General features: G+C 35.2%; 1 protein-coding gene across 6 annotated transcripts; it reads right to left on the bottom strand.

The window, feature by feature from the left end:
* Positions 1–300: 300 nt before the first annotated feature.
* LOC131041281 (uncharacterized) lies at positions 301–18,207 on the bottom strand. Of its 6 annotated transcripts, none has more exons than XR_009105001.2 (5): positions 17,922–18,207; positions 17,594–17,670; positions 16,584–16,642; positions 16,407–16,500; positions 301–609 (listed from the first exon to the last, which is right to left on the bottom strand). XR_009105001.2 is itself a non-coding variant. In XM_057974313.2 (5 exons), exons 2-5 carry the CDS (start codon positions 17,615–17,617, stop codon positions 450–452), a joined length of 318 nt encoding a protein of 105 aa, XP_057830296.2. In that variant the 5' UTR covers positions 17,618–17,670; positions 17,922–18,207; the 3' UTR covers positions 301–449. The 6 variants fall into 6 exon arrangements, 1 of the variants encoding a protein (XP_057830296.2); XR_009105000.2 differs by having other exon boundaries at positions 16,584–16,619; XR_009105002.2 differs by having other exon boundaries at positions 16,407–16,481; positions 16,584–16,619.
* Between the last annotated feature and the right edge of the window lie 3,926 nt (positions 18,208–22,133).

Here is a 22,133-nt window from a genome sequence, read left to right as displayed (position 1 = left end):
TGATTGGTTTCTATCATATTATTAATCATGTGACTACCATTTTTAAATTCGTAGTGGCATAGTTATGTAGTGTGAATTGCATCCATAAAGTGAGCAAATTTGGCTTTTGTAAGGATTCATAAAATATTTAAAGAGGGTAATGATAGATTTATTTTCAAAATTGTGAAATTTAACTTTAGTGCTGAAATTGAAATTAATAAATGCTTAAATAAAAATTAAACTAATAAAAAAAAAGAAAAGAAAACGAGGCACAAAACTTAAAGAATGGTCTTGGCCTGACCATTCTTTAAGCTGTCACAAAACACGACCTCAAGGAATAACCATGGCCAGTGATTATTCCCTTCAGCCTTTAGAAGGGGTTTTTAACCCCTTCCAATAATTTTTTTATTAAACACCAGATTTGTACATGTTACAATGCTATCAAGTCAATATGCTTGACCAAAATATAACTAAATAAATGATGCAAGTCTAATTCCATCTCTTGCTGTTTTGAATACACCTTGATGAAAAACTACTAATTCAAAAAGCTGCTCAATTGCTGCAACATGCTGCCACCCTGTCATTGAGTAAGTTGCAAAGAAGGATTGTGTGAGCTTGTTGTCTGCCACCCTGTCAAACCAATTCAGCCATAAATTAGTCAACATAATAGATAAATGAAATCTAGGATGATAAAGGATTCATACATTTTACAACTATAACAAACCAAAAAAAATCACAAGGTAGAAAACTGTTGGAGTTTGAAGACAGTTATAAAAAACACAAAAAATTCACAAGTCCATTTCCAAATGTTTTGTTTCTTCAATATTTTTGGAAGAAAAAGGGACAACCTCAGTCAGAATGCTATGAGCAGTATTCTTCACAATAACATGATCCATTTTTGATACTACGAAAATGTTTTACACCCCACGGACTCGGATCATATAATTAAATTGTAAAAACTACCCCACATGACACTTACTTCTTCAAAGTCAAGCTTCACTCCAGTGTGCATCTCTACCCTCAACACCAATCAAAATTTGTTTTAAAATAGATGAAAACATAACAAATGAAATGCCCTAGAGATCAATTGGCTCAAAACCTCTCTAGAAAGGCTGTAAGGTCAGTCATAGCTTTTAAAGGGCCTTAGATGAATTGACTCAAAACCGTTCAAAGAAGGCTCTGGAATCAAGCTAAAATAGACACATTTCTGCATGAATATAAGGAATTGGTGTATCAGTTTGCCATATATATATATACCCTTTATCTGGGTGCTTGCCAATGTGGCTTCCTAAGGTTTTAAATTTAACTTGGTCGACAATATTTAAGCCTATGAAGTTTAGGCAATGATAGTCAGCATAAAATTGTATTCAATTATATTAACAATGTTCTGCTTATGAAATATACCCATCATACTCCTCTGTGGAAATGAGCCTGATGTTGTGCAATATGCTTTGTTTCTCAAGGCTCGCTCTAAATGCTTACATGGGAAATTCCTTATAAACTTCCACATACTGTCCGATGCATACGTTATAGTTTTGACATTTGTGATTGTACTGTAAACTTATGCCAATTTCAGATTGCAATGTCTTTCCAAAAAATCTGATTCTATCTTTGCGTCTTAAAAATAGCCAAATTTGAGCTCCTTTTCAACCCCCAAAATTTACAACTTTGAATTAAACAATACATTCGTTTGATGCTACGACCTCTAGACACTATTCACATTGGGTTCCTATACTGTCATATTCAACAGTGTTTCAACTTCTCCTGAGCTGTTTTTTAATGAATTTATATGTAAAAAGACCTATTATTTCTCATTTTTTTTCTTTCTCAGGATGACCTCCAATACACACTAGCTCTTTTATACACTCTCTCTGAAATGAACTTAATCTTTTTCTTCAAAGATGCAGGCAATAACTAGCCTTCTCTTCTTTTTCTTCAAAGATGGAGGCAATAACTTATTCTCAAAAGTAGATTTTTGTAGGGTTTGTGACATAAGTTAAAATTGGTGAAAAATTTTGCAAGCTGAAGCACCAACAATTGAGTTAGGCTTTGGCAAATTGAGCAACAATATAACCCAACAAGCACAATATTTTCAAAATTTACTTTTATAACCAATCACATAAAAAATTTCATATAACTTACAAGTTTCTGGAAAGTTTTTTATAAGCCCTAAGTTCTTCTGATTTATTCTTCTCAGTGCCTTTTTTACCTGAGGCAATTCTGACACAAGTAATTGTGAAAAAATACTATTCATTTAACTTGTAACTGGTGTAACGTCGGCTGTAGTTTTTACCAAGTCAGATGCCAGGAAAAGATATTATGGAAATTAGAACTTGTGTGCTGCAAAATTGACTGCCGAAAATCATCATTTTCAGAAATTACAGTAAATTTCAACAATACCAACCTGGTGGTTTTTACTTATAAGAAAACATACTCTCTACATTCTACTTAAGGCAGGAACGATATGTTAGTAAAAGAGCAATCCTCAAGTTTGTTTAGCACTTCAATGGTCAGTATATTTTAGGGTGAGAGGACCTCGTAGTGGAGAGGAGGACGCTGTCTATGGGGCCGGTGCATTCTATCGGCCCCATAGTAGAACCAGAGAGGAGTGAAGTGGAGTATTAAAGAGTCGTATCAATATTTATTCCTAAATTTTATAAGTAGAAGATTTGACAAGTAAATTGTTTTACAAAATTGAAAGTAATTTGAAATATCTACATAAGAGCAGCCTCAATCATATGGAAGAAATGAAGTTTCCTTTGATTCTACTCAGTTGCCACACAGAAAAATGGTTCCCTCTGTTGACAGCCCGGACTGACTAGCTGAGCCTGATTGCCTCTTATATTGGACATAAAGAATCTTAAATCTTGCAAGCTTAAAGTTCCAATCCGGTGCTCACTCTTAAACTTCCTCCAATCAAGAAAATGAAGATAGAGTAGAATGAATTGGACTTTGGAATGTTTTTAGACAGTTAAAAGAGTATAGACTAAGACCAATGGCATTCATTGACCTGAAGATGAAATATTTATCTTCTGCGTAGAAGCAGAAGTATTAGTGCCATCTAGCAGCGAGGATGATACAACAAATGTCTGTTTTCTCCTCCTTGCGTTAGAAAACCATGATAGAAGAAGCTTTAAAGAACACTTGCAAATAACATTACCACATTGGATTTTGGGCATCTTCTTTTTAAATTGATTGTAATATGCAGGAACTCCTCCTACAGTGTGTAATGATTAATAAGAAAGCAGAACCATTTGTTTTTTTTACTTTTTTCAACTCTCCTATATCGTCTATTGAAAATGTCTGGATAAGATTGTATTTGCTTCCGCTGGGATTTTTGAAACGAGTCATGTTTAAAGAAAACAAATCTAAAATTATGTTTCACAGGATAAAAGTATGAGGAGATGGGGATTTACCTATCGCCAAGACCATTCGTACTAAGGTGGCTAATTGATCCTTCATATAAGATGTTTCAAATGTAATAAAATGGCTTATTTTGCTTCTTAGTTTGAAGGGTTGAATAGAAGAAATGTTAAAGGATAACAAAGAAGGATCGTATAACCAAAGCCCATTTTAATGTAAAGTCAAAATACTCATTGTTGTTTGTAATTAGGGCTGGCGGATTCCAACATTGGAATCCGCCTCCATCATATAGGGTCAGGCCCAATACTCCTCGGCTCCCACCTAAAAAGGCTCCCACGCTACACTTAAACATATCATGCCTCCTTGACAGGGCCGACCCTATTCAATTCAATTAAAAGGAATTAATATAATTAATAATGTTTAAATACAAGAAGGCCGACATGTTAAAAGGAAATAAGTCTCCTATAAATGTGACTCTTGCTTCTCATTATCATCATTCCAACTCAAGCAGATGAAAATTTTATTCAGTGAAAAGCGAACTTTATATTAAGGCATCTGGCAAACAGCGAACTCCATTAGTTAGCAGCAGATCCTCAACAGTAGACAGCGAACTCCATTAGACACCTACAGATCCCAAATTAAGGGCAGCAAACTTCATAAGAAGCTGGAGACCATACAGCGAACTTCATAAGAGGCTGTAGATCATATATAATGTTCAGTTGAATTGAAAATCATAATCAGATCTGAGGATCCTTTGGCTGGGTTTTTCCTCATAGGAGGTTTTCCTAGGGTAGTAAGTCTGGAAAACAATAAGTTAATTAACCTTATTATAGTTTTCTGAGTTTTATTCAATCTGAAAGTACTAAAAATAACATGGTATCGGAGCTAATTGGTTAGATCAATCTTCAGATTTAAAATTTAGTACACCTTTATTTCCAGATTGCTGTAGCTTTTGCAGATCAGGTCAATGGGGCTGAAAGTTGAAGATAGGCTTGATGGGAATCTAAATTTTACTGCATGGAAAGTTCGAATCAAGTTGGCTCTTGAGGAAGAAGATCTTCTCCAATTCATTGAAGCGAAAGCGCTAACTGAGCCTTCGGATGCAGCTGAGTTGAAACAATTCAAAAGGGATGCTATCAAGGCCAGGAAGATTCTCATTGATTCAGTCAAAGACCACCTCGTCACCTCTATTGCCTCATTCAACACTGCAAGGGAAATGTTCAGCCATCTACAAGGTACATATGAAGTTAACAATCTTAGTAGGGCAATTACATTAAGACAACAACTACTTAATATCAAAATGGCTAAAGAAGATTCTGTTATTTCCTATTTCATAAAAATTTCAGAACTAAAGAATCAGCTAGGTTTAATTGCCCTTAATGGTCTACCTCTCTCTTGGGAGTCATTTATCCAAACCGTAAGTGGTCGGTCGGAGTTACCTACTCTTGATCGCCTTAAGAATGACTGCATCCAGGAAGAGTCTCGCCTCTTCACAAGGAGTCAATCCAAGAGCCCCCATGTAGATGAACATCACATACTTGCAGCGCAATGCAAGAAAAGGGGAAATTGGAAGCAACCTTATCCTAGAAGAAATAGGGATTCCAGATCCTTTAGTTCCCAACACCCTTGGAAGAAACCAAGAGATACCTCGCGTGTGCGATGTTTTAGATGTGACAAATTTGGTCATTATGCTAAGGAATGTCAGTTTAACCCTAACCAGAGTGAAGCAAACCTAAATGAAGTCTCAGAACAAAATGATGACTTCTTATTCATCTCCGCTCTATCTAGCAGTGTTCCCTCAGATAGCAATACATGGTTGATTGACAGTGGTGCCTCCAGACACATCACAGGTTACTGCGATCATCTTTCAGGCCTAGTAGAAAAGGATACCAGCCTTCACGTAGTAATTGGTGATGACGCTCGTTATTCGGTAAGAGGTTCTGGCTCTACTTCTCTAAAATTAGATTCTGGTATTTCCTTGCATCTTAGTGATATATTGTTTGTTCTTGGAATTAAAAGAAACCTAATTTCCATTTCTGCTCTAGAAGATAAAGGTTATCAAATTGCATCTTCTGAAGGAAAAGTTCTTGCTTGGTCTAAGAAAGATAGTTTTGAATCTGCTCGTATAATTGGTCATAGATATGATAGTCTTTATAAGCTCTCTACTAACCCTATTCAAGCCCTCATTAATGAGGCCCCGGAATCATGTGAGTTATGGCATAGAAGACTTGGACATCTACATTATCAAGCTCTTCCATCCCTTGAAAGGCTAGTCAAAGGTATGCCTAAACTCAGTCAAATTCATGATAACACTTGTAAAGGTTGTGCTATTGGTAAGAATGTTAAAAGTCCTTTTCATAAAAGTAAAAATAGAGCTAAAGATAAACTAGAACTTGTTCACTTTGATTTATGTGGTCTTATGTCTATAGCATCTCCTAGTGGATTCCTTTATTATGTAATCTTCATAGATGATTTCTCTAGGAAAACTTGGATCTACTTCTTGAAATCTAAAGAATCTGATGAAGTCTTAAGTAAATTTAAGGAGTTTAAAACATTAACTGAAAACCTCTCTGGTAAAAGAATCAAATGTTTAAGATCTGACAATGGAGGTGAGTACACCTCCGGTAGCTTTCATGATTTTTGTGTTGAGTCAGGAATTAAGAGGGAGTTTTGTGTTCCATACAATCCTCAACAAAATGGTGTTGTTGAAAGAAAGAATAGGACCATTGTGGAGGCTGCAAAGGCTATGATTCACGATCAAGACTTGCAGACCTTCCTATGGGCTGAGGCTTCTAGAACAGCAGTATATATCTAGAACAGATGTCCTCATCGTGCTCTAAAGAACATGACCCCGAAAGAAGCCTTCACGGGACTCAAACCAGACATTAGTCACCTCAGGATCTTTGGAAGTCCCGTCTATGTTCATGTGTCCAAGGAAAAGCGATCAAAGTTGGAACCCTCCGGAAAGAAAGGCATGCTAGTCGGATACAGTGAATCCTCCAAAGCATTCAGGTCAAAGGTATGTTGAGGTAAGTAGGGATGTTAAATTTGAAGAAGACATTGCGTTTAAGAAATTGAAGGGTTCTTGTGTTATTGATGAATCTGATGATAATCAAAATATGAACATTGATACTAACCCTGAGATTCAAATTCAGCAAGTTGAACCTCCACCACAAGATGATCATGATGATCCTCCAGAACCCATGAATCCCACTGATATTCCTAGTGACATTGTCGTTACCAAGAAGAGACCACTTTGGGTAAGAAACACCATTCAAGAAGCTGAAAGATTTGCTGCTCCAAGTGGCACCTTCCGTGAAACTAAGAGACCTCAGGTATTTTCCAACTATGTTTCTTTAATGTGTAATCTCATTGAAACTGGACCTTGCAATGTTGAAGAAGCCTTAAGTCATCATGCCTGGAAGCTTGCTATGGATGAAGAATATCAGTCAATCATCAAGAATGATGTGTGGGACCTTGTGCCCAGACCCAAAGGTAAGTTTATTGTTTCCTCTAAATGGTTATTTAAAATTAAACATAATGTTGATGGTAGTATTGAAAAATATAAGGCTAGATTTGTAGCGCGTGGTTTTTCCCAAAAGGAAGGCATAGACTATGAAGAAACATTCCCTCCTGTTGCTAGATATACTTCCATTAGAACAATAATTGCTATTGTTGCTTCTAAGGGTTGGAAACTACATCAGATGGATGTTAAGACTGCCTTTCTCAATGGTGTCATTGAGGAAGAAGTCTATATTGAGCAACCTGAGGGATATGAGATTCAGGAGAGATTAACCCATGTGTGCAGGTTAAAGAAAGCTCTATATGGTCTTAAACAAGCTCCTCGTGCTTGGTATGAAAGAATTGATAAATATTTGCTAAGTCTAGGTTTTTGTAAAAATGATGCTGACCCCAACATTTACTTTAAAGTAGCCAATGATGAAATGCTAATTCTAGTTCTTTATGTGGATGGCTTATTTTTGACTGGTAAAGATGAACTTATAATTAGATGCAAGAAAGAATTAGCTTCAGAATTTGAAATGAAAGATTTAGGTCTAATGCATTATTTCCTAGGTCTAGAAGTATGGCAAAGATCTAACGAAATCTTTCTAAGTCAAGGGAAGTATACTATTGACATTTTGAAAAGATTTAGAATGATGGATTGTAAACCAATGTCTACTCCTATGGAATCTAACTTAAAGAAGTTAAGTGTTTCTGCAGCTAACTCTGAATTTGCAGATCCATCTGAGTACCGACAGTTGATTGGATCACTGATGTATCTAGTTAACACTAGACCAGACATATGTTTTGCTATGAATGCCCTCAGTCAGTTCATGAGTTTGCCCAAGCATGTTCACCTTGTTGCAGCCAAGCATATTCTAAGATACTTGCGGGGCACAGTTGGCTTTGGGCTGAAGTATCCACGTAACACCCCAATAACCTTGGAAGGTTATTCTGATGCAGACTGGGTTGGAAGCGTCAAAGACAGGAAAAGCACCTCCAGTATTTGTTTCAGCTTGGGTTCTGCAGTAATCTCTTGGGCTTGCAGAAAACAATCCTCAGTGGCATTGAGTACTGCTGAAGCTGAGTATATTGCAGCAAGTGTAGCATCCAGAGAAGCAGTGTGGCTTCGTAAGCTTCTTGTTGGACTGTTTGGTCAGCCATGGGACCCTACAGTTATTCACTGTGATAACCAGAGTTGTATTAAAATGTCTATCAATCCAGTGTTTCATGACAGGTCAAAACATGTGGAAACCCATTATCACTTCATTCGGGATATGGTGCAAAGGGGTGCCATTCAGCTGAAATACGTCAGCACTGATGAGCAGGTTGCAAATATCCTTACCAAGCCTCTATCCAAAGTGAAGTTTGTGTACTTCAGGGATAGACTCGGTATTGTAGAAAATGAAACTCCGATTGAGAGGGAGTCTCAAGTTCAGTGATACTTTGTATTGTATAAATCCACCCTTTGCGGGCAATGCAAGGTGGTAGTGTAAACTTCTCAGGGAGAAGTATAATTCTTAACCATCCTCTGCGGGGCAATGTAAGATGGTGTTGTAAATGTTAGCCACCCTCTACGGGCAATGTAAGGTGGTATTAACCATCCTCTTCGGGCAATGTAAGATGGTAGAAAAGGATCCTCTCCACCCTCTTTGAATAATGCAAGGTGGATCCAGTCTATGCTTGTGTGCAAGCTAGAAGATTATGATTATGATTCTATTCCCTAATTAAGAGGGAGTGTTGTTTGTAATTAGGGCTGGCGGATTCCAACATTGGAATCCGCCTCCATCATATAGGGCCAGGCCCAATACTCCTCGGCTCCCACCTAAAAAGGCTCCCACGCTACACTTAAACATATCACGCCTCCTTGATAGGGCCGACCCTATTCAATGCAATTAAAAGGAATTAATATAATTAATATAATTAATAATGTTTAAATACAAGAAGGCCGGAATGTTAAAAGGAAATAAGTCTCCTATAAATGTGACTCTTGCTTCTCATTATCATTATTCCAACTCAGGCAGATGAAAATTTTATTCAGTGAAAAGCGAACTTTATATTAAGGCATCTGGCAAACAGCGAACTCCATTAGTTAGCAGCAGATCCTCAACAATAGACAGCGAACTCCATTAATTAGCAGCAGATCCTCAATGGGAGACAGTGAACTCCATCAGACATCTGCAGATCCCTAGTTAAAGGCAGTGAACTTCAGATCATCAATAGGAGACAGCGAACTCCATTAGACACTTGCAAATCCCAAATTAAGGGCAGCAAACTTCATAAGAAGCTAGAGACCATACAGTGAACTTCATAAGAGGCTGTAGATCATATGTAATGTTCAGTTGAATTCAAAATCATAATCAGATCTGAGGATCCTTTGGCTGGGTTTTTCCTCCTAGGAGGTTTTCCCAGGGTAACTGTGTTTTGTCTTTTGCATTTCATTTCCTTTATTATGCTTAAGTCTGGAAAACAATAAGTTAATTAACCTTATTCTAATTTTCTGAGTTTTATTCAATCTGAAAGTACTAAAAATAACATGGTATCAGAGCTAATTGGTATGAAGATAGAGTAGAATGAATTGGACTTTGGAATGTTTTTAGACAGTTAAAAGAGTATAGACTAAGACCGATGGCATTCATTGACCTGAAGATGAAATATTTATCTTCTGCGTAGAAGCAGAAGTATTAGTGCCATCTAGCAGCGAGGATGATACAACAAATGTCTGTTTTCTCCTCCTTGCGTTAGAAAACCATGAGATAGAAGAAGCTTTAAAGAACACTTGCAAATAACATTACCACATTGGATTTTGGGCATCTTCTTTTTAAATTGATTGTAATATGCAGGAACTCCTCCTACAGTGTGTAATGATTAATAAGAAAGCAGAACCATTTGTTTTTTTTCACTTTTTTCAACTCTCCTATATTGTCTATTGAAAATGTCTGGATAAGATTGTATTTGCTTCTGCTGGGATTTTTGGAACGAGTCATGTTTAAAGAAAACAGATCTAAAATTATGTTTCACAGGATAAAAGTATGAGGAGATGGGGATTTACCTATTGCCAAGAGCATTCGTACTAAGGTGGCTAATTGATCCTTCATATAAGATGTTTCAAATGTAATAAAATGGCTTATTTTGCTTCTTATTTTGAAGGGTTGAATAGAAGAAATGTTAAAGAATAACAAAGAAGGATCGTATAACCAAAGCCCATTTTAATGTAAAGTCAAAATACTCATTACTTATAATTTTATAATGTAAAGTCTTTAGCGAGACTAATGAAGTAGGCCGTAACCTTGATCTAACACTCTTCAGTACATCTGAAAAACTTTATGACAGTTTGGCAAAGATGTTTGGTATTGAAGAATTTAAGCTTTCAAATCGTGTTCTCTACAAGGACATTGGCAACACTCTGAGGCATGCTGGGGAGGAGCCTTATGTATAGGTTATCTGTCTCATCCAATTGTGTGCCTCTTTCACCGTTATCTTGAGCTTAATTTCAGTTTGTTTTACAATGATGAAAATTAAGTTCTTTCATGTGATATAAACAAGGTTTGCATGGGTACTCGTACCCAACCCCTGGGTACTCGTACAGGAGACTCGGACGCATATCCCGCACCGGAAACTTGGTTGGAAACGTCTCCATAGAGAGGAGACTTCCCACTAACGTATCCGCCCGTCTCCCACCGTCTCCAAGCCAAACAAAAAAAAAAGGAAACCTTAAAATGTTAAAAAACAAACAAACACAGGCAACAAAATAATCAAAATGTAGTACAAACGGAAGAAAAACAATGCTCAAAACAAATGCAGGTCACAAGGATTTCTTAAAACATTGCAACAACCATTACTAAATTATTATATTATATTTAATGTTCAATGTCATTATATTTTCAGAGATTTCTATAAATTATTAAATTACATTTAAAAGAAATTGGCGTCTCCAAGTACCCACGTCGCCTATTTTGAAAAAATAGCCATACCAGTACCAGCACCAGTCTCCAAAGTCTCCAAGTACCCCCGTACCCATGCAACCTTGGATATAAATAGTTTCCTGCAGAAATCTTCTTTTGCTTTGCTTTTAGAAGTGATCTCTTATATAGATCCTTTATCGATTGATAAAATCATCATTTTAATTATCCTTAATTTGAATACAAAGATTTTGTGAAAACGGTAAGGAGGATTACAATCGCTTCTGATTCAGGCAGGGACATGATGTCAAGATAATTGATAGCATGGACAAAACTGCATGCCCTTTTCCTGCATTATGATGTCGATTATCGTCAAATCAGTAAATTTGTTATTATATGCGAGGGACTGCATAATGCGAGAGGGAGTTATGGAGGCAAACAACTTAGATATCAACCTATAATTAGGTTTGACGTGAGAAATTTTTTATCAAGATAATTCGGACTCTAAAGCTCATTGGTACTTCTATTTAAAGACTAAACCTGCAACAGAGAACTTTCATAAGATGTAGTCTATGCAACCAGTGACTTTAACCATTGCTGTCAAAGTTCAAACAATGGTTAGAGGTTTTGGAACTACTGCTAATGCTAAATATGTAAGTGGATCAGCCAACAATTAGAAGGGTAGCGTTCAATTGATTTCTAGTTTAATCTAGTTGTCCAACATAGTATCAGAACCATTTTGAGCCATCCAGATGTAACAATAGCCATCATTGGATGATGTGTGCAACGTGCAGACAACTTTGACAGGTCAATCATGGGAGATGAAAGATGGGGGATGGATCTGGTTAGTTACTATCCAACCTGTTCTTTTATGGATCGTGAATTTTTAGACATGCAATGCTTTTATGTATGGCAATTATGGTACATAACCTGCTTCCCTTGTCAGTCTTTGGTCTATCCAACTTTGCATAGATTTCATCAAATTGTGGTTGGGATCTGCCATCAATAAGAAAAAATGCACTCTTCTCTTTAACTCAATCACACTGCATTGCAATTTCTTTTTCAATCCCCTCTCATTCATCAACTTTCATGTTATTGGGACATCATCCCAACTATTAGCTTCTGCATAAATATTTGAAAGCGGAACATAATACCCAGGTGTTTCAGGTGATAATGTAAAAAGACACTCTATGGAAAGCTGCCCACAAACTCTACATGCGCTAAGAAAAGCCCCCCCAAACAAGTAGGCTGTGGAGGCATCTATTCAATTAATTCATGTGCTTCACATAGGTGTCCAACACAACCAAGAGGGTCTGCTAGGTAGGCTTACTGTCCCACTATAGGTGCAATGTAAACCTCTTGAATCATAATATAAAAACGATGCACGTTTTGATAGTAGACCTGCATTATAGAACAGAAAATACACAGGGCTGGATCTGGATTAGTGGATTCATTCTCAAGTGTCTGCCATTCAATGTATGCATGCATCGCTATTAAAGAATAATAAATTTGCAACTAAATAAGGGATACTGGACCATCATGGCATCTGCATTTTTCCCTTGTGGAATGACTTTCAATCTAGAATCTATGTCAACAATTTGGGTCCAATTTTTTTATTGTTGGTATGATTCAAGTCTGATTTTAGCCTGTCTAATTTTTTTATTGTTGGTCTGATTCAAGTCTGATTTTTAGGTCTTTTATTTTTCTTCATTGGTATATCAATACACTGAGTGTTTACGCTTCTTATTCTCTCTTCCTCATGTGCTTGCTTAAATTTTTAAACAATTTTAGATTTCATTCTTTCAACTATTTTTATTGTTTCTTCTTCAAGAGCTTGCTCAAATTTTTAAACAGATCCATATTTCATTCTTTTAACTATTTTTATTGTTTGTCTACTACATTTATCTTTAGATGGCTCCTAACCAGAGGTGTTGTCTTTAGAAAGATAATGTACACTAAACAAAGGGAGAAGATAAAAGAATTGTGACTGGTGGTTATTGTTGCCTATTTTTTACAGGGTTCTAGGTCTTATTTGAAAATTTTGAGGAGCTAGCGACCAATATTTTAAATCAAATTTTTAGTGGTTTGATAGGTACAAGTTAAAACCTCAAATACTCTTTGTTTGATTAAAGGTTAACAAATATTTAAAGCGAATCCTATTTCCCACGTTCCATAAAGTCAAAATAAAATCATGCTTTTATGCTTGGAGGGGAAATAAGGGGTAGAGATTGTAATCTCATGTTATGTTTAGGGTTTTCTCTTAGTTTTCATGGAGAAATTTCCCTCTGGACTGATACTTACATCATGTAACAAAGAGTTCTGTCAACCAAAGGCCATATGCAAACCCTTATACGCCTTCATGGCATCATCAACCATCCACCAAACACCAGTTTCGAGCTCATGCAGAGATCATGCAGCATTATCGGAGGGTTTGTACGTGGAAGGAGCATCTACAACAGAGAAAAGAATGAGTAGAAGAGATCGCAAATCGTGGAGATCGCTTTAGTGGCTTCATGCATACGCCATCCACATAAACATCTCCAAACAGGTCAGTTCCACCTTTCAAAACTCTCCCATTGTCATTCGTAGAAAGAACTTCAAGGTTGCATGCATGGGAAAGAGTTGTATCATTTCCATATGAGTAGACAATTGTGTGATTAAGCCTCTTTCAGCTGAGACACTATAATGGAAAGTTCTTTGTCATTATTCACAATAGAATGAATTTGTCTCAGTCATGAGGGTTAGGCTATCAAAAGAATTGTGAAAGAGTTGTTTCACTGCCATATAATGGAAGAGTCTATTATTGATACACTTCCATGAAATCTTTTCTCAAAAAACCTACAAGGGACAACCATGAGCTAACAATGAGAGATACAGATCAAAAGGATTAGAACAATCATTTGAGACTGTCACAGAACATAGAAAGAACACAGTTAACTTCCTGAGGAAAACACAGATATTAAGCATGAATAGGTAGCAGTCCTCTGCAATAGAAGACAATGACTGGAGATCTTGTAGGATGAGATGAGAGAGAGGGAGAGCAATATCCAACTGACTAAGGGAGAGATGCTAAAGGATACAAATCCAATAGCAGTTTTGACAAGAATTTAATACAAATCAAGACATGGATAACTTGGAGCAGTCATTACAAGTAAAGGGAATAGCAAAGAAAAGCGAAGTATTATTACAATATGCTTATCACAAACAGAAGCAAGGGGCTAAGAAAAATGGAATATTATTAATAACAGTCCTGGATCTGTTAGAGGACAATAAATATTACAGAGAACATGATTAGAGCATCGGTTAATTCAAGCAGAGCAACTTAAAATCAAAGGGCAAACCAAAGTTGCAGGTCACAAAGCACTCAGAGCACATATTGTAAGCACAAACAGTGATAGTCATGAGCACCAATCAAAGTACAGTCACACACATTGTTAGACTAGATAGATCTGAGTTTTAAGGCATTGAGGCAGTTATGTTTTTGTGAGATGGTTGTGAAGTCATTAAAGATAATGAAAGGCCAATATCCAGTATTGAAGAGCCAAGTAAAAGCACGAAGGAAACTATCCATTCAAGGCAGCTCTTACTGTTAATAGCTGCTACTTATATTGTTAGAAGAAGCAAAGGGCATGATATTGTATCATTTTAGCAGTATGAAGGAATTTAAAGACACGTGCATTAGAGGCTTAGGACAGTCCTAACAGATTAGGGACAGTTTGCATTCTTATTGGCAGAACAAGAAAGACTTGTAGCAGTCTTCAATAGAAACCATAACAGTGAATGGACAACCTTCTAAAACAGAGAAAAAATAGTCCCTGTCAAGATTAGAAAAATAGAGATAGGTCTTAATAAGACTCAAGAAAGAAGGTAGAAGACCTTCACAATAAGAACTTACTGATAGATTCATAGCAGTAAACAAAGATAATCTCCTTCACAAAGATCAAGGTTCAAAATTCCAAGAAGGCATAAAAAAACACACAGAGGTGACTGTCATAATAAATGTCACTCTGAGTAGGGGGTTTTTGATAGCCGATCCTTTCTATATGAACACAAATGACATATAACAGTGAAGATGAGATTTCAGACTGAGAACCACTTGACAGAGATCACAGCCCATAGGGGGTCCATTCATCTTGTGATAGCATATAACACAGAGATGACAAATACAAGGGGCTTTTTCATGGTTAGGTGTGGAGCATAATGGAACACTCACAAATATATTATAGTAAAGAACACAATGAAATCTATGAACAGTGAGGCTATCAAATACAGGGATTAGAATAGATAAAGATAGCATTCAAAACCAACATTCATGGCTAGCTACAAGAGCAGCAAATCATAGACAGATCTTGAGAACAGTGATTTGGGGACCCATAGAGAGAATAGGCCTGATCACACTCATACCAATGAAAGAAGGCAAATGTCATCAGGCATTATTGTATACTCAGTAAAAACTTAGAGACAAGCAAATGACAGTATAAAGAAGATACAAAGTACAAGCCCTAGGTAATGGAGCAGTCAATAGTAGAAGCATGAGCCTCATAGACAATCAATAAAGACAGTGAGCAGAGAAAGCCTTATTGTTTCAGTCTTAAGAACCTTAGATCACTGTCAAGGCACAAGTCTAAAGGCAGATTTAAAAGACTGTCACAGTCCTAATACTGCTACTGGAAGAAGAAGAGGGTTGCGTCTTTTCATCATCAAATCTCATTAAAAACTCTTACATAGCGGTCAAGGATGACAGAAGGTCTCAGTGATTGCAAGCATATGCAGGGGCAGCATTGAAGAGGTCACAATTCCAAGGTAAGATCAGATTAAAGGCAGTGGATAAAGTCAAATTTGCCGTCAAGACAAAATGAATGTATGATCAGTGAAAAGAATGAATAAAGACAGTGAGTATCAAAGGCAATATATGCATTGAAACCATTGCAATATGAGAACACAAAGGTTTCCATGAAGTTAGAAGTCAGAGATCCTTTCCATGAGCAACTTCAAGTCAATTAGGCAAGGCTTATCGCCAAGGTCTAAGACAGTCACAAAGCTTTAGAGTTCATTGTAATGTAGAAAGGGCAGGGTATCTTTAGAATTATCAAGCAATGACATGATGTTGCACAGCCTCAAAAGCAAGAAAGACAGTCCAAAGCAGTGAATAAAGCCTCTAAAAGAGAACAAAGATAGCAGTCTTTGATCATGATGTACAGAGCAGCCATCGAAGACTTGAGGCAAGGATCAACAATGAGGGTAAAAAGTGATTCAACAATGAATATGACAGTCCAAAGTCAAAAATCTTAAAACAGAGACAATGTACACAACTCACAGGGTATGAAACGTTAAAAGATGCAGTCCCATATTTTGCTTGAGCAATCAATTAAGAAAAATCAATATGAGATTCCAGTCAGTTTGTTAGACAAAATGGACGAGTGAGGACATCTTTTATAGAAAAAAGAGAAAAAATGATTTAAACTATCAATCTCAATTCTTGCAGTTCATTTATATTCAAAGCAAGAGCATAATGATTAAAGACCCCAAATCTATAAAATTATTTTTAAAAATTCATCACAGAAAATGGAAGGTTATACACAAGAAACGCATAGAACAAAGCATGGTAGTCACATAAATTGATCATGAAAACAATCTAAAAAATTAGGCACATGTACATACCAGGTCCCATTTGTAATCATTCGTGTCAACCTCACCAAACACGTCAACTTCAATGACTGCAGCTTCTCTGTGTTTCTACAACCCACAGACAATCCTGGTAGCTGATTGTCAGTCATAACATTCCAAAACTTGACCAAAAATATTGGAACATAGTGATCTAAAACATTCGTGATTTACCTAGAATTAAGATGTCCCACTCCACAAACTTTTTCCCTGCTTAAAACAATGACATCCACCTGATAAATTTTCAAAACTTAAAAATGCAAAAGGGGAGAAGTGTTAAAAAGAAAATGAAAACCACATGCCTGAATATATTATTCTGCATTTTAGGTACTTGATTTGGGTTTGTACACTTCGTTTAGGCTTACTATTCCATTGCCAACTATGTAATTTAAAATTTAATGGATATTATATTTGTAGCTTCTACTATGGTGCCTTTGTGAGCTAATCAAGAGATCTGACTACAGAGGCTGCCCCACGGACTTCAACAAATGACATTGCTGAGGTCCTATGCCATGAAGCTCCTAGTACGCTGTAGGGCTATACATACATGATTTTAATATTCACAAAGGGGCTCAAGTAATGAAACGTAAGATTTTATGAAGGCATGAAGATGTCTGTGCAAGTGTTTGTACTGTTTGTCATATGCAAGAATCAGTAATGTGTCATGAATAAAAAAATGCAAATGTACTAATTACATAAAACATTAAACTATATTAAATATCTAACATATAATGCCCACCACTGTCATCATAGCACCATGTAAAGTAGGCAAGCCACACCAAAAGCAATAAAGATAGTGATACTAAGGCTAAATAAGCCAGGGCTGAAAGCTTCAAGGGTAGATGGCTATTTTTTATTGTTATCATTTTTCTCAATATAATCAATTGTCCATAAGGGTAGATGGCTGTTTTTTATTGTTATCGTCTTTCTTAATATAATCAACTGTTCATATATAAACAATCCTATTCATTCAGGTGGAGCAAACAATCAATTAGTTTTCACAATAAAGATAATTTAAATAGGAAGATCTGGGAATCCTATTCATTCTGGCAATCCATTAGTTTTCATAAGAAAATCTATGATTCCTATTCACTCTGGAGGATAAACAAATTCTGCTCTGCCTCTTTTACTGCATAAATATAAGAAAATCATAAATAATAAAGATAATCTATAAGAAAAATTACCTGGAAGAAGATTTTTGCCCTCATTCCGTTGTTATTTCCTGATTCCTACCTTTTCCTCTGCTTTGCCTCTTCATCCTCTACCACACACAATGTGAAAAAAAAAACCAAATAATAGATAAAATTCATGAGAGACACACAAAATGTTTCACAAATAAGAAATAAAAATCATGGGCAGACAGACCAGTGTGCACACTGTTGACAATCCCTTACAAAAATGGAAAAATCAAGAAATTACAAAAGACAAAACAAACCCTAATGAAAGAAATTGCAAAAGACAAGACAAAGTATTGGCAGAAGAGAAAATCAAAAGTAAAAACGTTGTCTGTACCTGGTCTACAAATGCTGAGAGTTATATATAATCATGCTTTTTCACGCTCCATGAAATTTGAAATTTCAATTTTTCATTCGTTATGACTCAACGGCTAAGTTCGGATCGACGATTGAATCCATGGCCCATTTGCTTAGAATGCGGCCATCCGTTGGATCATTTTGCACGTTTTTTCCCCCTACGCTCGCGTTTTCCTGGGGAGATTTAAAATCACTGCGTATTTCCTTTGAAACCCTGTTAAAAATCTTCTCAGAAATCTATTTCCTTCATTTTTATTTCCTCGCTGTCCTCCACGCTTAATCCCTTTCATGAGTATATTTCTTGTAAAAATTATTTTTCATTATTATATTGTATGCTTAACATTTGTTTATGTTGTTTAATGTATGTAATATCTATTTGAATTATATTTAGTCTTATTGTATAATATAATATTTATTTGTGTTTTAATGTGTAAAGTTTATTTTTGAATTATATTTAATATTATTATATAATATAATTTATATACAGATTTTATTATTAAAATTTAATTTATTTAAAAATTTAATTATATTTATATTCAATTTTATAATATTTTTTTGTTTTATATCGTTTGTAACATATAATTATATTTGTATAAATTTTATTAATATTTAAATTCTAAGAGTGAAGTTGGGTAATCTAACTAAACTAAAAGATGGGGGTTAAATCATTGAAGGAACAAATATTGTCATTCTTTAATATTTTTATTCATTTTCTTCTTTATTTTTAGAAACACCCGACAATAATCAACACAAAATCACAACCATTTATCATTTATGAAAACTTGATAAAATCCATCACCATACACCCTCGTACCTTCCTCCACTTTCTACTAAGTCCAAGGTGTCAATGATGTAGAAATTAAGAAAAAAATTGATCACCAACAAGTTCTTAAAATATAGATAAGAGAGCACGCATTTGAGTAAACAAAAACAATAACAATTGTTTTAACTTTCCTCTACTACTATATAAACATTCCTTCTTTCTCCCAAGGTTGACATCATGGCATTGAGAAACATTATAAAAATTGGGGCTCCCTAATGTCTAGAAGATAATCCAAGAACACACATCAAGGCATGTCCCCAACATTACCTACATCAGCAAGGGAAATGCTAGGATGCCCCTACCTACAAGTAAGGGATCGATCCTTTTGAAACTATGGGAAAAAAGGGTTCTTTATTTAAATAACGATTTTTTAAAACATTAAATGTCATTCAACATGTGTGTCCACTAAGGTACCTCTAACTTCCTAAAATAAAGATACGTTGGTAAAACCCTGATAGACTTGGACCCAAACTCATTTGAGAGGGATAAAGGGTTGGGGTGGGCACACCTAGCAACTTTGTTTCAAAGGAAAATAGATGTTTCACACTACTCAAAGATGAGGCACCCTTTGACCATTTTAAAGTGTTTTTGCATCATATGAGCCCATTCTTGATCTCCCATAAGCTATGTTTCTACAATTGAAGTTCCTCATAGCGCAAGTGAAACAAATGGCTGCAACATCAAAATAATTCCATGTGACAACCTACTATAGAAACAAAGAAAGATAAAGTTGAATATTCTCCTTGGACTCACAATCACCATCCATTCTATATTGAGTCCCCACTTGCCATCAAATACAGTAAGGCATGTGCCCATATAAAAATTATAGTTAATAGCCTTCTAGCACTTAAGTAATCATTACCTATCATGCCTTGGAAAAAAGATCTTTTGCACAAGAATTCTCGAGTGAAGAAATGGTTAAAAAAAAAGGGAAGAGATTTCAATACCTAGCAAATTTTACATCCCCGCTAATATGTGTTCTTTGTGTTTGATGGACAATTTGGATCAATGCACGTGACACAATTCAATTCTCCTACCCTTGGTTTACTTTGTATATATAGTAGCAGAGTAGGTCTTTGTAAATATCTTTAATATTTAGAATTTGCTAACCCTTTCAGAGTTTAAATTGGAATGCTTAGCCATAACATTTACTTTTTAACAATTTGATGTTGTCTTAGACTTAAAAAGCATATGTAACCCATGCCACGGCTAGGATAAAATTTGGATCAAATTCAGTCAAGATAAAATTTGGCTAACATAATCATAATTAAATTTGACTAATATTAGTTTATAGATCTTTTTTAATACAAAGGAATAATGTCTTAAAATTTATAAAAAAATTAAATTAAAAAAAAATACTAAAAACAAATCATACTTTTTCTCTTTTTTTGCCTCCTACAGTTGTGACTTGCAAAGGGAGAATGGTGGCATGTCGATACCCTTTAAATCACTCTTCATTCCTTGTCTGATTTCTAGGAATTCAAGTAAGCCTTTGGAAACATATATCAATCCAAACCAATATCTCTTTTCAAGTGTCGAACAACCTTTTCTCTAGCTCAAAAAGGACCTATTTGACTCATCTCATTCTCAAGGGTTAGCTAATGGTTTGCAACACTTCACACGACAATCAACATGTCCACATCTACAACAGAGACCACCCAACATGAAGGGAAGACTCCATGTGGTTGCTTAGCTTATTTTGGCTAGCAGTCATTGCTTAATATTTTAAGGAGTTATTTGTGGATTTAGTGGCCCCATGAATATCTCATTTTTCTACTTATTCTTAAGTAGTAATCTTAAATTTTATTTATTTTAACTCTATACTTCATTTTTAAATATTTTTTGCGAGTAAGATTTGGAAGGAAAAATTGGAGTCAAATGTTAAAAAGGAGGGAAAAAAATTGTGAAGCCATGTGATATTTTTGTCAATATCAACTTCTCCTTTTTTTCACAACCTATTTTTTATTTCTAAATAGTAGTTCCTCTATTAAAATAGGGAAAGATTCCAAATTATCGTTTTCCCATAATTAAAAATTTGCTTGGAAACACTTAGCTGCTCAAATTTAAATAGAAAACAAACTTAAGTAGTTACATGTGGACATGAGTAAACACTAGACTGACAATGCAACACTAAACACTCTTGAAAGACAAATATGCACCCACAAAATAATAATGAAGCTCACGATTTTTTTCTCATATTTTTTTTTATAAAAAGATAATAAAAAACACATTTAAAATATATTTTATTTAAAAAACCTAGGCCATTTTCTATCCACATATTAGAGCAAGTTGAATGATTTTTGGGGTTTTTCTTTAAGTTTGCTAAATTTCAAAGTTTTTGCTAGAAATTCAGCGAACCTGCGACATAGTATGTAATTGTGTATTTTGAAGAAAATAATCAAAAATCTTGTGGTTACTTTATCTACACTTGGTCTAAAAATATATATGGAAAGTTCATTCATTGCAATTTTAACTCTTACATGTTACAGTTGAATGAATTATGCTTATCTTTAGCATCTTATAGTTGAATGAATTATGCTTATCTTGAGCATCAGATTCAAATAGTTAGTGTTTTGTTTGATTTTATTTTGTTGAATGTATTTTAGGTCTAGCAAGTCAACAACTACAATAGCAAAGTCTTTGTGATAGAATTATAGGTGTATAAGTGTTATATAAAACATTTGAACTTTTTTTTGTGAAATGTTGCGTTCTTATGGTAAGAACAAGAGAAATTATAAAATCATTTGACACATCATTGATCGTAGATGGACAAACCAACTTCACTAGGCAATACATGCAATGAGGTACTACCTAAACCACAAGTTTTCCTTCTTTGATATGTTTAAGGGTGACCAATCTTGTTGAAAGGTTTTGATTGATTGAAAAAACTTATATTTGGAGCAGACGATATTTTTGGTGAACAAATTAGTTTCAAACTTTTCAAAACTGATAATAAATAGATCCATTTAAAACATTATGGGAATACCTAATCATAGCTCCATGCCTGATAAGGGTTTCAAAATAATTTTAGTAGATATGAATGAATGAGGGTTTCTAATAATGTATATTGGTTAAACAGTCAATGGGACTCACTAATAGTCAACATCATGGAAAAGCACAAAACATTGAGCTAAAACAGGTCATCATTAATATCATACTTATTTGACCTCCATTTATTTTTGGATCTTAGATCCTATGTTGAGATTATGAGATTTTGAATCTAGAAATAGATAAAAAGTTCAAAGAATATAGATGCACCACATATTTCGAGACCATATTAGCAGAATGTTGAAGGTTTAATAGAGATGTATAATTGAATGTAAATTTTTTTATTAAAAAGAAGTGGTTATAGAGTAATTTTGAAATGAT

This window comes from Cryptomeria japonica, chromosome 11 (assembly GCF_030272615.1).
Source record: "Cryptomeria japonica chromosome 11, Sugi_1.0, whole genome shotgun sequence".
NCBI lineage: Eukaryota > Viridiplantae > Streptophyta > Pinopsida > Cupressales > Cupressaceae > Cryptomeria > Cryptomeria japonica.
The sequence above is the reverse complement of the archived record's forward strand: the minus strand, read 5'-3'. Positions and strand labels throughout refer to the sequence as shown.